The sequence below is a fragment of the Acomys russatus genome, chromosome 2 (assembly GCF_903995435.1).
Source record: "Acomys russatus chromosome 2, mAcoRus1.1, whole genome shotgun sequence".
NCBI lineage: Eukaryota > Metazoa > Chordata > Mammalia > Rodentia > Muridae > Acomys > Acomys russatus.
The window spans coordinates 71,925,848-71,941,055 of record NC_067138.1 but is presented as its reverse complement, the minus strand read 5'-3'; the positions used below and the strand labels follow the sequence as shown (position 1 = coordinate 71,941,055).

General features: G+C 41.5%; 1 protein-coding gene across 3 annotated transcripts in view; it reads left to right on the top strand.

Moving 5' to 3' along the window:
* The first annotated feature begins 14,110 nt into the window (after positions 1-14,110).
* Tnc (tenascin C) overlaps positions 14,111-15,208 on the top strand; it is a 62,253-nt gene continuing 61,155 nt past the window's right edge. For all 3 annotated transcript variants that reach the window (XM_051163164.1, XM_051163157.1, XM_051163169.1), the window contains exon 1: positions 14,111-14,688. In XM_051163164.1, coding sequence (XP_051019121.1) covers positions 14,232-14,688 — 457 coding nt within the window. In that variant the 5' untranslated portion in view covers positions 14,111-14,231. The remainder of the gene's footprint in view (positions 14,689-15,208) is intronic.

Sequence of the window (15,208 nt, the reverse complement as noted above, 5' to 3'; positions counted from 1 at the left end):
TTTCACCTTCTAAATATATATAAAAGATGAAATATAACAGCTATTTTAGAAGATTATTAAATGGTATTGTGTATTAAATTACTTAGCAAAAAATGTCATGTGGCACAAATGGTTATGGCCATTGACGTTGACACCTGTTTTTGAGGCAGTTCTTGATGATAAAGCACTACTTGGCAAAGAGTTCTCTATGAAGATCCTTATGAAGGTCACTAAAGAACATTATGTGCATAGTAAGTTTGGGTAACAGTTGGCAACATCCTAAAAATTCAGGGCTCATATGTTCATTTCATCTATAGTTCCAAAGGCTGACAACACAGTACCATAGTTCATTATAGAGGTATCTTATGTGGGCTTTTATGACGAAATGTTTTCTACTAGGTAGTATGGGAAGGACAAAAATCCACTTGCCTGGAGATTTTGATGTCTTAAGGATAAAGCACTAGTAAATTCTGTGCCTTGGGAGTGCCCATATCCTAGTTCATACATTAAGATTTACAGCTGTGCCTACACAGGGTGGAAGAGACAGGTTCCTTGGGGCATCACTTTGAAGGACATTGGTCCTATTATGGAGAGTCCTACCCTCATGACCAGTTACTTCTCAAAGGCCCACCAAGTGATATTTATCATATTGTTATATTTCAATATGTATGGAGGGAATGTCCACAAATATACAGACAATGGCATGAGGGAAGACAGGCAATAAAAGGGAGCCATAGAAACTTCTAGAACCCTCAAGGGAGAGATCAGAATGCAATAGGGAACTGAGATTTTTAGGTCGTGTCTAGGAATGTGAATAGTCCCTCTATGACTAGAAGTCAATGGAAGGTTTGTTGCACTTGAATTCAGGATCTGAGAAATTCTGTCTAGCTCTGGTGAATCCATATCCCTAAACTTGTGTGACCACTGACACCCCTATCCATATGACATTTGCCTTAAAATGTATTAGAGCATGGTCTAGGAAACTCTACGCCATAGCACCAGGCTCCTCACTGTAAATTTGCCCTCACACATCTAAACTGTCAGTAAAAAGCTGAACAACCTACTTGAGCCAAAACAGGCATGCCCTGGGTCAGGAAACCTAGCTAGTGAGACAGAGAATGCAGAGTGTCATCTCAGTTAGCAACTATTTCTGGCTAAGGCACCCAGCAAGCACAGCCAGACCTCGGCAGATTCTGGAACCCTGTCTAGGCCAAAGGGAACTTGCCAACATGTACCCAGGAGCTAATAACCACTTGCAAACAGTGCACCTTGGCTTCGGTGCTCTCTATAGGAAAAAAAGACATGCAAAATAGTAGAGCCAGCCAGAGCTCAAAGAGAAAGGCAGAGGTCAAATCCTTCAGGGATTACTCATGGACAAGCACACAACAGCAGCAAGGGGGTCTGGGAAGCAGAAGATAAGGAAACCATTTTGCACACATCATCTCTTTCCTTACTGAGCTGCTCAACTTTTAAGTTTGCTCTTTTTCAGAACTAAAGAAAGTTGTTTGAGGCGCCATCACAGTATGGCACAGTATGGTTGAAAGTTCACACATGAGAGCCACAGGGCAGGCTGTAAAAGCTGTTTCTGTCCTGTGGGCGAGTTCTTGAACTTCCCCAAGTCTCAGATGAACTTCCAAAAAGGCATAGTAGCAATATTAAGATCAACAAAAGCCTCAAGCATAATATTTGGCATAAGACACTTTTGTTTCATTGTGTGTGTGTATACATGTTCCTACATACGTGTGTACATATGTATGTGTGCATGAGTACACACACACAGACAAACATATCTGTAGAAGTCAGAGGGCAACTTAGGAGAGTCAATTCTCTTTTTTTCATGTGGGTCCCAGGGATTGAACTCAAGTCATTGGAATTGGTGGCAGGTGCCTTTATCCACTGAACAATCTTACTGGCTAAAAAAAAAAAAAAAAAAAAAAAAAAAAAAAAAAAAAAAGGCTTATAGTACAAAAAGTAACAAAATGTTGGTTTTCCTTACAACCCAGCTCTCTTTGGTCTTTAAAACAGCAGCTGTAACGATCACTATATTCCGGTGGGGGTCAGCAAACTGTGGGCTAGCAGCCTATTTCTATAGATACTGTTACATTAAAACACAGTCATGTTCATTTGCATATTTTCTATAAAAACACTTTCTACAATGGTTAAGTTGGATACTTATGAAGTCTACTAGTTACTTTTGTGTCTATGCAAGCAAAATGCCAGACAGAAACAGCATGTAAGGAGAAAGGTTTATCTGGCTGAGTTTCAGGGTCATACTCCAGATGGCAGGGCAGGGCAGTTCTGGGTTCAATCCATCAGAAGTATTCAGCCCTCGCTAGTTTACCTGCATGAAAGGGAGCATAGGGAGTTAGACTGGAAAGAGAAGTGGCTATGAGTCCGCAATGTGCCCCCCTTTCTGGCCTTCTTCCACCCACCTGGTCCTGCATCCCAAAAGGCTCCACAGCCTTCAAGTTAGCCTCATGGCTTGGGACCAAATGTTCAGACTGAACCAAAGGAGACAGCTCAGATTCAAACCCTAGCGGGCAGAGGTAATCGGACAGCATATTTACTCTCTAGTCATTTAAAGAAATGTTGACTGACCCTTCCAAACAGTATGCCAGATTTCTATGCACAATTTCCAGTCACCGTAGCCTTGGCAAGCTGTATACTATAATACACATAATGAGACTGAGGCTTCCCAGCATGGGTAGGGACACAATTCCAAACTCTATACTAGAAGGAAGTTTAACAAAGTGATAAACACTCCTGTGACCCATCTCCCCTTTCCATTTTGCACTCTCTCACTCTTCTTACTCTCTTTTTCCTTTCTTCTCCAGCTCCTGCTCTCCCCTCCCTACCTTACGTCCCCCGTTTCCCTCTCCCTCTTTTTCTTTCTCTGCATTTCCTTCTCCCTATGGTCTTTTCTAACTCTTCTCCTCAGGTTAAGTATTCTGATTTCCCCATCTGCCTAGGTGGAATAATTCTGCCTAGAAGGAATTTAATTCCCTTTCCTTACTTGTACATTTGCTTATTCGGACATAAAATTCTGCCTACTTTCATTTCTTGCCACTGTGATAAAATACTCTGAGGAAATACTTAAGACAAAAAGGATTTATTTTGTTCACAATTCTAGATCCCTCGTTTTGGGACCTTTATGACAGCTAGACTTGAAGCAGGTAGTTGCAGTATACTCAAAGGCAAAAGAAGAGAGCATTGACTTCAGCTATGCATGTCTGTGTTCAGATCACTTTCTCTGCTCTTATACAATCCAGGATGCTATCCTAGGGAATGGTACCACCCACAGTGAGTGGGTCTTTCTGCTTCAATTAACATAGCAAACAAACCCACAAACCAACTTCATCTAGACAATTCCTCATTCAGACTTGCTTCAAAGTGACTCTAAATTGAGCCAAGTTAACAAACCTAATGTAAAATTCTTTCAGAAAAGTTTTAAGTGGCAGAGTTTTTGAAATTCGCTCATACCTTGACTGATTTCTTGGCTATACGCAGTGTAAGACCTAATTTTCCAAGACCTACTGGTTTTTACGTTCCTCTGTCTGCCCCTTCTCACTTTATCATCCTCTTACTTTTAAGCTTCTCTTTGGGTCAAGCCAATGGAAAACAGGCTGTTTTGTGCCAGCTCTAGAGATCTACTGGAGATTTAGACATTTTAATTCTCTTGGTTTCATGCCCTCTCCTCAGATCCAAAAAGGTAAATAAAACCACCATGTGCACCCCAGCTTCCCAAATTCATTGTCCCTCTCTATGGCTCCAAGGGCTGCATTCACATCAATGAAACTGAGCTTTCCTCTGCTATCTACTACATAAATGTTAATTCCTTAAACCAAACTCTAAGTCATGTTTCAAAAACCAAAGTCACTTGGTAGAACAAAAGGAACCTAAACTTTGGCATCATGAGACAGTACTCTGAATTCTGATCAAAGTAGTGCTGACCTGATAGCTTGCTCAACAGTCCCAAGACTGTGCTTCTGATAGCAGGAAAATATGAACAGCCTTCCCCGCCTGCCTAGGCTTGGATCACCATGAAAGGCATTTCTAAAAGGCCAAGCACAAAATAAATAATCCTAACTTGTCTCACTTTAGGTTTTGCTTGCCTGAGATCTTCCATCCTGAGGCTTCACCTTTTATGAGAGACAGGTTCTGGCCAGGTATAACATTATTTTCAATTATCATATGAGGGACTCAAAGGAGAGAGGATCTAGGGTCTGTTCTCTCCCGGTACTTGCCTCTCTTGTGTGCCATCAAATTCAATCCTGTGATGTACTTCAAACACAAAAGAATCAAGTAAGTTTGGGGAACACGCTATAAACGATCTTCTTGGAGGTTTCCACAAACACATAAAAGACCCTGGAAAATCCTGAAGTAAAGAAAGATGCATAATTTGTTTGGCTTAAAATAACATTGGGTTTAAAAATAGCCTTTTCCAAACATGATTAACTAGGAAATACTTTTTGCTCAGCATTAATGCCTCTCAACATGCCACAGATTACACATAAGAAAATAACCTCCTGTGTTTGTCTGGCTAAATTAAGCCTATTTCTGGGCTTAGATTTATCTCTCTTTTTCCAGTTCTCGTATAGCTTCATAAAGACTTTTTCCACTGTCAATAGGTTTTTTTATGGGGGGGGTTGGGGCAACTTCTTGTTCTTTTGAAGTTCGTCCTTTGAATTTCATCATGCAAGCCAGTCTTTTTCATAACTAAACTGCTAGAGGAAACCTGGGGCTTAAGAATGACTGCCTCTACCTGGGCCCAGGGCTCCTGCTCAACCTATGGCACCAGCCAAGGACTATACATGCAGTAAACTTCAAACCCCTACCCAGATCTAGCCAATGGACAGGATGTTCTTCACAGTTGAGTGGAGAGTGGGGTCTGACTTTCGCACGAACTCTGGTGCCCCATATTTTACCACATCCCCTGGATCAGGATGCCTGGTGGCATTCAGAGGAAGGATAGCAGGCTACCAAGAAGAGATTTGATACTCTATGACCATATACAGGGGGAGGAGGTCCCCCTCAGTCACAGTCATAGGGGAGGGGAGTAAGGGGAAAATGGGAGGGAGGGAGGGAGGGAGGGAAGGAGGGAGGGAGGGAGGAATGGGAAGATACAAGGGATGGCATAACAGTTGAGATGTAATATGAATAAATTAATAAAATATATTTTAAAAAGAATGGTTGCCTCTGACTGGTGACTCAGTCCACCTACATTAAACTCTCCTCTCCCCTCCTACTTATATGACCTCAGTTTCCCCATTCTTGAGGAGTAGAAAATAAAGAGACCTTAGAGAGGAGCCAATGAAATAATCCATATAGGGCACAGAAAGCACAGATGTTTTCAATCAGAGCTGGTTATTATTGTAGCTTTTAGGTGATCCCATTTTGAGAGAGGAAAAATAGACACTGCGTGTCTGCATGCCTTTCCTGGGACCACACTAATTAATTACTGGAGTAGACTTAGTTTTCCATAGTGTCTGGTTTCTTGCTACCAATCTTAGAGACCAATTTTTATTTCAGAGGTTAGCTCCTATCAAAGTGTATCAAGGCTGGTTGCTCCTGATGCCTCCTGGGATTTGTATTTGCCAGTGTTTCTATCTGGCTGTACTGAAGAGCAAACCTCAGTGCAGCAGAATTCCATTCATTCAAATACCAAGACTATTATTTCAGAAAAGGTTTCCAAACAGTCTAGTCCACAAATTCCAAATATTTAGCATGTGTATTCACACTACCTTGCTCCTGTGTTGCACTCTCTATAACCTGTCCCTCCTGAATAAATATCTTTAGTTCTATAACCTTGGCTCAAGCATTTGAGACCTGTTGTAAGAGCTGACTGCGTTTCCTAAAATTCTGGTGGAAATATAAAATAGAGGAGGTTATTGTCCCAGGACAAATGAATTCAAATTTATTTTTGAAATTATTTTCCAGAATTTTATAGGAATCTATAGTGTTGCCATTTGGTCAGATCCACGTTTTATTTTCTTTTATGTCTAGGCAAGAAGCAGAAGAGAGAGAAATCTACTGTGCTGCAGAAATTTTATTTCAAAAATTGAAACCAGAGCATAGCAAGGTAGCTTGTGGTTGGAATGTATCAATGGACTCAGTCATTTTTCATCAGAGCTGCTCTTAGGTATACTAAACCACAAACATGAATATCATTATTGTGTCTAGATGAAAATATTTTATGGATTAAAATTTTGGGATTTAATTTGGTTGGTAATGAAACTTCTGTTCAAGGGCTGGGAGGACAGGAGCCACAAAATGCCATAAGGGCTTCATCCAAATACCTCGTGAAAGGAAAAAAATATAATAGCTAGGTCTCTTTGTATTTAATATTGGCTATTTCGCTTGAGTCTAAAGTGGAAAGCTAAATCTAGTTTGACAGTGCTATTGCCAAATTAGCACCAGGTCCCAGATCATTACAACCGAGAGCGTTCCAAAACTGGGCTGTATTCTAGGCACAGCCTCTGGATTTTGAGCATAAAGAGCTGGATGCCTCATATAACTTGCTTTCGTGGAAACAAGATCCCTATATAGTCCAACTATATGGGCAAAGCATAACTAAGTCAACCCAATATAACTGAAAAAGAGAACTGAAACATTTTCAGATATAAAAGTCTCTCAAAATCTTTTTTAAAACAGTGCTCAGTTCAGAGGACAGGCAGAAAGATAACCAACTTCCAATAATGGATGTTATTTTTGTTTTGCTTGAAGGACAGATTTAGTCTCTCCATTCAAAAGTGGGGCAAGTGGCCTCTCTGGAAGTCTTCAAGACATCAGGAACCCTCTCCAAAAATTAAATTAGAATCTGCAGCATCTCAGAGGTGCCCATGGGCTCGCTTCACTTCCTAGCAGCAGCCGCAGGTTCTGATCACCGCAGATCAATACAGCCCTCTTCAAGCCCGCTGTTTGGAGGTCAGGGAGACAGAGCAGCAGCTGCTCCCATACGCTCACTCCTTGCTTTGGCCTCCAGTGCAAAAGGCAATGGACGATGATGGACTCAGGGGGCACTTGGGTTTATAATCTCACTCCTTAGTGACATCCCGATTTGCATGTGACATGATAAATTTACAGCTCAGTTTCTTCACCTGCAAAAATAAGAGAAGAAATTTACCTTGCAACTTGGAAAGAGAATGAAATTGTGTGTTGAAAACGCTTAGCACAAGCTCTGAAAAAAATACAGTCAAAAAGTGCAACTTAAGATCTTTTACACTTCTGTTATCATTGTTAATATACTTCTTTTTGATCTTCCAAGGCCTCTTCAACCAGTATTTGGTTCATCGGAGCCTTTCCTCCTCCAGTAAGCACTCAATGGGCTTCTTAGCCAAGAGTACCGCCTCCTTCCCTATCACTTTCACTGCAGCTGGCACCGCTACTACCCTTGTTCACTCATGTTCTCCTACTTTTCTGGGAACAGGACACAGCTCTTTACCCAGTTCCTCTTCCCAAGTGTCTCAGACACTGTGAAGCCCACAGTAAGAAGCAATTATCTCTGGACAGAATCACAGGATCTCTGCCCCTTCTCTTGGGCCAGGACCCTGTAACATGTTCCCAGTTTGTAGTAGCGTTTGAAAGTACTGTGGTCCATTTAAGCCAGTAGTGCATGGGTTGAAAAGCAGTTACATTCGCAACTCTTCAGGAGGTAAAGTTAAGCCTTCTTATTATTAAGAACACACTTGTTTTGGCTACCACTGTATCATTCATGCTTAACTAGAGGTATAGCATATGGTAGGCATTTGAAAGGGATGGATGGATGGATGGATGGATGGATGGATGGATGGACGGATAGACAGATGAATTCTAAAAAGCTCTTAGCACAGGAGCCTTCCTAGTTTCTTTCCCTTATACTTCTCTCTGGAGATCATTACACTGGATGAAAGCTAAGCATTAATGGAAGCTTTTCATATGTACTTCCTTGCTTTTATTATTTTTATTTTATTTTGAGATTAAATACAATTATATCATTTCTCTCCTCCTGCTCTTCTCTCTAAACCTTCCCGTATACCCGTCCCTGCTATCTTTCAAATCTGTAGCCTTTTTTCTCACTAATTGCTACTGATGCATATACGTGTGTTTGCATATACATGTGATGCATATACATATATACTCCTAGACATAACCTGTTCATATATATTATAGTCAGGGGTAACTTTTTGGCATTGGGCAACCAACTGATGGACAGTTCTCTGGGGAGGACCACTTCTCCCAATCCCAGCACATTCCTCAGTTACCTATAGTTCTCTGGGTAGGGCTGAGGCCTCATTGGCTTTCCCTGTCCACTTTCTCACGTCCACTGGTGTCATACTCACTTAATTCAGACCTGGTAAGTTGTGTCAATGAAATTATATGGCTATAGCTCATGACATTACTAGGAAACATAGTCTCTTAGCAAACTCCTCCATCCTCTGGCTTTTTCAATCTTTCAATGCCCTTTTCTGCAATGTATCCTGAGACTTAGGTGTCGGAGGTTTTTGTAGGTATATCCATTAGGACTAAGCTCCGTAACTCTGCATTTTGAGTGGTTCTGGTTTTCTGTAGTGCAATCCATCTGTTGCAAAGAGAAATTTCCTTGGCCTTATTTTTCTACCTTTAAGGAGGTAGAATGAAAAAGCATTGAAGTATAGGTAGAAATGGTTACCAGTTTCAACGTAATAAACAACATTATCTACCACCTCACATGGTTAACTTTGTTCGTATATGGTAAGAACATCAAAGGTTTACTCTCTTAACAAATTCCAAATATATAATGTAATATTCACCATGATGATTCTTATAAGTAAGTATATGCTGTGGTAATCTTATATGGCTGTTTGGGGTAATGTATGCAGTACAATCATACAGTGGGACTTTCCCACAAGTGTTTCATTATTTATCACCTACACCCACCTGTGCATCATGTGTGGGTACCACTGATTTGCTGCCTCTGAACTCAGTGATCCTCCACTGTTGGTCGTAATCCCTGCCCAAGTGTGATTTTGATTTTATAATCTGATTTCTGACTGTATATGGAAAGCACTGTGAGGCTGGGCCAAGTGTTTTCCATTAAGGGAACAGTTTTGAAAGCCTAAACCACAGACAGTCTGTTCTGAAGAAATCGCTGGCCGGCTATCACGGAGAGCCATCCCAGCAGCAGCAGCAGAAGCAGCAGCAGCAGCAGCAGCTCGGGGCCTCAGAGAAGCCTTGGCCAAAGTTCTGACCTCCCAGAAAAGAGCTCCACCCAGATCATTCACTCCCTTGTTTCTGCTACTGAATCAGAGCAAGGCTAAGGGAATCCTGGGTGTGTAGCCACAGCCCTTTAACTCTCCTAAGAATTTCAGAATGTCCCTGGTGTTAGACTGAAATACTGAGAACTGTACACTTGCATAGAGAAAGCCACAGTTGGAACTAGAAAGATGGTTCAGTAAGTAAAGGTGCTTGCAAAGTAAGCCTGATGGCCCAAGTTCAGACCCCTAAAATCCATGTAAAGAGCCAGGTGCAATGGCAACAGTATGTGATCCCAACACTCCTTCAGCAGCACGAGAAACAGAGACAGAATCACCGAGATGACCATGGACTGGCTACTACACTACACTCAGTGCAGCCGAGAAGCAAGAGAGACCCTGCCTTCAGCAAAGAGGAAGATGACAATCAGCTTCCAAAAGTTGCCCTCTGCCCATCATATGTGTACACGCACACACATGCACACACACACACAAGTGCACAATTAAATAAAATTTAAGAAATAAACAAGATGGAGGGGAAGACAAAGAGATAATGGGCTTAAGGAAAAAATGAACAGGTTTCTCAACAGTACCTTAAGAATTTATTTTCAGACAAAGTAGCCTCCTGCTAAACACTTTCTCCAAGCAGGACACAAGCAACCATGCTCACGAGATGTGAGACCCAATTTCTTTTAAGTGTTAGCTAAGAAAATGTTTTGTACAAATTAATTCATTTATTCTCACTTGCAGTTGGTATTGATGTTGTCATTTTACAGATGCTAACCCAGAGGCCCAGAAAAACAATATTTTGCATCCACTGCCACAGCTACTAGCTGGAATTGTGTGGAATTTCTATGACCCCATCACTTTTTCTTTGAAGGAAATTGCATTTTGCTGTGGCTCATACTAAGAAGAGCAGAGTCAAGCTATGATGGTATTTGACTGCCTTGAGAGCAGAGGTCCCCAAACATCACATAGTCTCTTCCAGGACATTTGTGCATCTTAGCATTTATGATTCCTCCTACTAGAGATTGTTTCTATGTCTGCTTCCTTGACTGACCTGTGACCTCGCTAGTACCAACACAGAGCTGTCTGTTACTGGTCTCTGAAACTCTCTGCTATCCCAAGGCTTATAATCATATTGTTCAACTCATCGCTTTTGGAAAAAGTCACTTCTAAGTGAATTGACAAGTCTCTGGGACAATCAGCATTCCCACTGACATGTCACTGGATGCCAGATAAGGGTCCATGATCCTATCTCAAGTAGATAATGACTTTCCTTGCTGAAATTCAGACCCCCTGGGTGCAAAAGGGTCTTTTGCTTGTCAGTTCAAGTTTTCTGGGATTTTTCCCCAGAGTGTGCTGGACTTACTCAAGTGAGGGGATCAGATGTCCTTGGAAAGCAAATCCACACTTAAGTCTGTTTCCTGGCTCCTGGCTCTTCCTGACACATTCCCAGAAGGAATTTATAGATGTTGGGAGGGACAAGAGGTGAGGAATTTGTAGACCATTTTAGAAGCCTATGTTAGCAGCCCCATGCTTGACTGATCTAGCACAATAAAATTCCCTTCCATGGAAGCCAGAGAAAATGTTGCTGTAATACCTTAGAGTTGCCAAAAATGATGTGGAAACAAGTTTCATCTGCATTTTAAAAATGGAATCATCATTGTCCATCCAACTCAAGGATATTCCACGTATGTACCTAAGTCAAAAAGATAAACACATTCTCTGAGCTACTAGTCACAGTGTCACAAGTAGCTCAAAAGTGTGACTCTAACCACATAAGGCTATCCAGATAAGGTTGATACATGACTAAAACTGAATAACTGAAATCATGCATTGCTTATTCGCCAGCCCTGACCAGGGAAAACATTCAAAAAATAACCCCTTTAACTCACAATGGTTTCCAGCCTATGGAGAGCTGTCTAAAGATAAACCTTCTTAAAGATGCTTAACTGTGCATTCTTGTCATCAACCATGTCATCCATAAATAACATATACAATATCTCTTAGGGACATGAAGACAACCCCACATCTGCTTCTCTGAGTTTGATAGGTGATAATCCTTCCATATTTCGTTGGCTTCCTCAGCTATGACTGAAGAAGCAGAAGTCACCAGACTCCTACAACATAATCTCCAGACCCTTTATTGCTAATCACTTCCTATAAATATGTGTCCAGGGTGCTGGAGAGGTGACTGCAGTTAAGAGCACTTGCTGCACTTCCAGAAGACCCAGGAGTGATTCCCAGCTCCCACATGGTATCTCACAACATCTATGACTTGAGTTCCAGGGGTTATGACTCACTCTCCTGCCCTCCAAGGCAACAGGCATGCATGTGGTATGCAGATACACATGTAGGAAAAACATTCACACATAAAATAATTTTGTCAGTGATAATCATATCTATGTTGGGGGTGGTCTTTGTAGATTAAATCATTCATCCAACAATTATAAAAACATAGTTATCTGAACTTGGCTCCTCATGTCTAGATTAAATCTCTCAAACTGTGATCTCAAATAATTTTCCCAGTGTCTTTCCTCAGGGGAGATGTAAACCAGCCAGTTGTCTGCATGGGAGGAGAACATTTCGCATTGTTAACATCATTATTTCTCTCTAGCTCTACCCTCTCTCGAGCACATGTTTCTACTTCTAGCAAACGGACCTCCACAGTGCTTACTTTCTCATACACCAGTGATATCTACAGTGTCTCTGATATAAGTCCAAGTTGCCACTGAAGTTGGGACTGGATTCAACTAAGAGGTCAAGTTTTATCTTAAGCAGAAAGAACTATTGGTATAGACTCTTGCTAGTTCATGATCCCAAGAGTGCAACAAAAAGACATGTCCTATTGATTGAGTGCCTGTAATGGGCCAGACAAAGCACTGAAGCTGTGGTATGGGTCTCTAATCCTTAATTCTCTCTGGAAAGTGTGTGTGTTTGTGGTGTGTGGTGTGTGTGTATGGTAGTGGAAATGTTGCTTGTGTGAATGTTTTTCGTGGTGTTGGAGAAGCCAGAGGTCAACTTCAAGTGCCTTTTTTCAGTTTCTTCAGTAGCCATCAACCTTGGTTTTTTAGGTTTTAGGAGTTTGGGGGGGAGGCTTTTGTTTTTTGTTTTTGGAGTGTTTTTTGTTGTTGCTGCTATTGTTTTGAGGCTAGGCCTCTCACTGGATCTGGCACTTGCAGATGACACAGGCGCCTCAGGGACAGACAAGCTTGTTCTCCTATGCCCAGCTTTTTACATGGATCCTGGGGTCCAAACTCAAGTCCTCATGTTTTCATGACAAGCCACCTTTGAAATTGTTTTGACTTGTGTTCAGTTCTGGATTAAAGAATAAATACCTTGTTCAAGTCACAGAGCCAAAAAGTGCTTAGATGTGTGTTCCACAACACTGAAGATATGGTTGACCTTTCCCAAAGCACAGAAGCATCCCCAAGCCTCAGTGCACCATGAGCTGATGTGAAAGATAATACTTAAAGATCTATGGATCTCCTAACTACACAGTGAAAATGCCTCCCTCTTCCTGTATTATCCCTAAGTCTTCCTTTCGGGGGCGGGGCTCAATTAACAGCTCAGGTGTCTGTCTTGATGAAGAAGACCGTATATAACTCTATGTCAAATGTTGATTACTCCCATATTGTATGTAAGTCATGATTTTGTAAGTCTTCAAACCAACCAGAGTTTAGCTAGATACTCATATTTTCACCCAGTAATTTCTCAAATACCTTTGACAGTTCCAATCCCAGACCTGAATGTCTATGCTTATGAATGGCTATATGACAGATAGATGCATAGGGCAGCTTAGCAGTCAGAACTACCTCAAGGTACAAGGTACATCCTCCTCCACACTCTGTCTCAGCTAATTCTCCTCACTCTGTAAGGAATCCCATCCTAAATTGCAATAACCCATACTCTGGCACTCTTTGGACAATTCCTTTGTTTTGGAAAGCTTTAAGCAGTTGACACCTATACTCAGAAAACACATCATTTGCATTCTTGTTTTTCTTTGTTCCCTAAGGATTCTTCTATTTTCTCCTTAGTTCTGTTGTTAAGTTGCAGAATAGATGCTTGGTCTTATATTTATTTCTACCACCCACATAACTTTGGTTGCTATAGAAAATTCAGTATAAATTCTGTCAGCACTGGTCAATCTGAGAAGACACAAGAAGCTCATGGACATCTCTTAATTTGGATTCAGAATTACTCTATCAAGTTCTTCTAAAGTTTAGACTATGGAATGCTCTGCATAGATAAATTAAGGAGAAGGGACTCCAAGGTACAAAGAATGAATATTATGCAAGAGCCACATGACTAGAGAAAAAGCAGTGTAGGAATTAAAACCCCATTGTTCTTCTGAGTTCTTTGCCTTCCCCTCTGTCTCTTATGACAGAGAGAAACAGCAGCTCTTCAGCTTGGAGAATCAGTAATTACTGTCAGGAGTCATTGAATTTCTCCTGGGGCTACAGCCTTCACAGTACCATAAAAAAATCCCTCGGAAGGCGTGGCTAGTAAGCACTGGGGGACAATGAATGATTTAGCCATAAGGTTCTAAATACATCAGTCTTTTTACCCCAACATTGGCCATGATTTTCACTGTAAAAAGTGAAATAAGGGAAAGAATTAAGTAACCTACCTAAGTGCCCAGATCTGAAGCTGAGATACAAACTTATGCCCATCTCTTCCTCCTAATGTTTGCCATGTTTTTCTACTCTCTACTGTCTCCTACATTTCCAAAAGTTGAATAATGATTGACATTATTCCTTTGAACCTGCAAGATTCTTCTAGAAACCATTTTATATCCTCACTGCAGCTTATAAAAAATAAAAAGGAATATCAAGAAAGCTTCAGACATGGCAGACAAGAGGCCAAAGCTTGCTTGTGATTGCACTCACTCACTATTGGTTTCTTTTATTTGTAGATCACTCTTCCAAGAAGATTGGGGACATCCAACAGCATTCTCTTAAGTACATCTAAATACCACATTCTACTGGGAGTTAAGACACCCTACAGATCTAGAGACACCTAGCCAATCTAACCTCCACCATGGGGGCTATGACCTGGCTATTGCCAGGCATCTTTCTAGTTTTCTTTGCCCTCACTTGCGAAGGTGGGGTCCTCAAGAAAGTCATCAGGCAAAAGCGACAGAGTGGGGTGAACATGACCCTTCCAGAGGAGAATCAGCCAGTGGTGTTCAACCATGTCTATAACATCAAGTTGCCCATGGGCTCTCAGTGTTCAGTGGATCTAGAATCAGCAAGTGCGGAGAAAGACCTGACCCCCACTTCAGAGTCCAGTGGAAGCTTCCAGGAACACACAGTGGATGGAGAAAACCAGATTGTGTTCACGCACCGCATCAACATCCCTCGCAGGGCCTGTGGCTGTGCTGCAGCTCCGGATGTGAAGGAACTCCTGAGCAGGCTGGAGGAGCTAGAGATTCTGGTATCATCTCTAAGGGAGCAGTGCGCCATGGGTACAGGCTGTTGTCTCCAACCTGCAGAAGGTAGGCTTCCCAGAAGGCAACAGGGTTGGTTGCCGTGGTTTCTGCACAGATGGGAAAACTGATGAGAGGAGAGAGATGCATGAGTGGGTTCTAAAGCTGGTTTCCTAGAAAACTAGACAGTCAAGGTGTTCATTTTAGCATGATTTTAAAGTCAAGTAAATGTGGAAAGTGCAACCACATCTTCTCTTCTGTTCTTGGAAGATTCATGGTAATAATAGTTCTCACACTGATTTTCTAGCATTTGCAAAATCTGCTTCTTAAAGGTCTGTTTCACCTAGTTGTATCTTTTAGGTTTATTGCTCTGGAGAGTTGGCTCAGCAGTTAAGAGCAGTCGCTCTCCTCTTTCCATTACCTACATGGACACTCACAACATCTGTAACTCTACTCCTAGGGGATCAACCCCCTTTTCTAACCTCAGCATGCGCCAGCCACACAAGCTACACATGCAGGCAAAGAACTCATACACGTGAAAATAATAAAATAAATAAATCTAAACATTTTAAGATTTATTTATTTTACT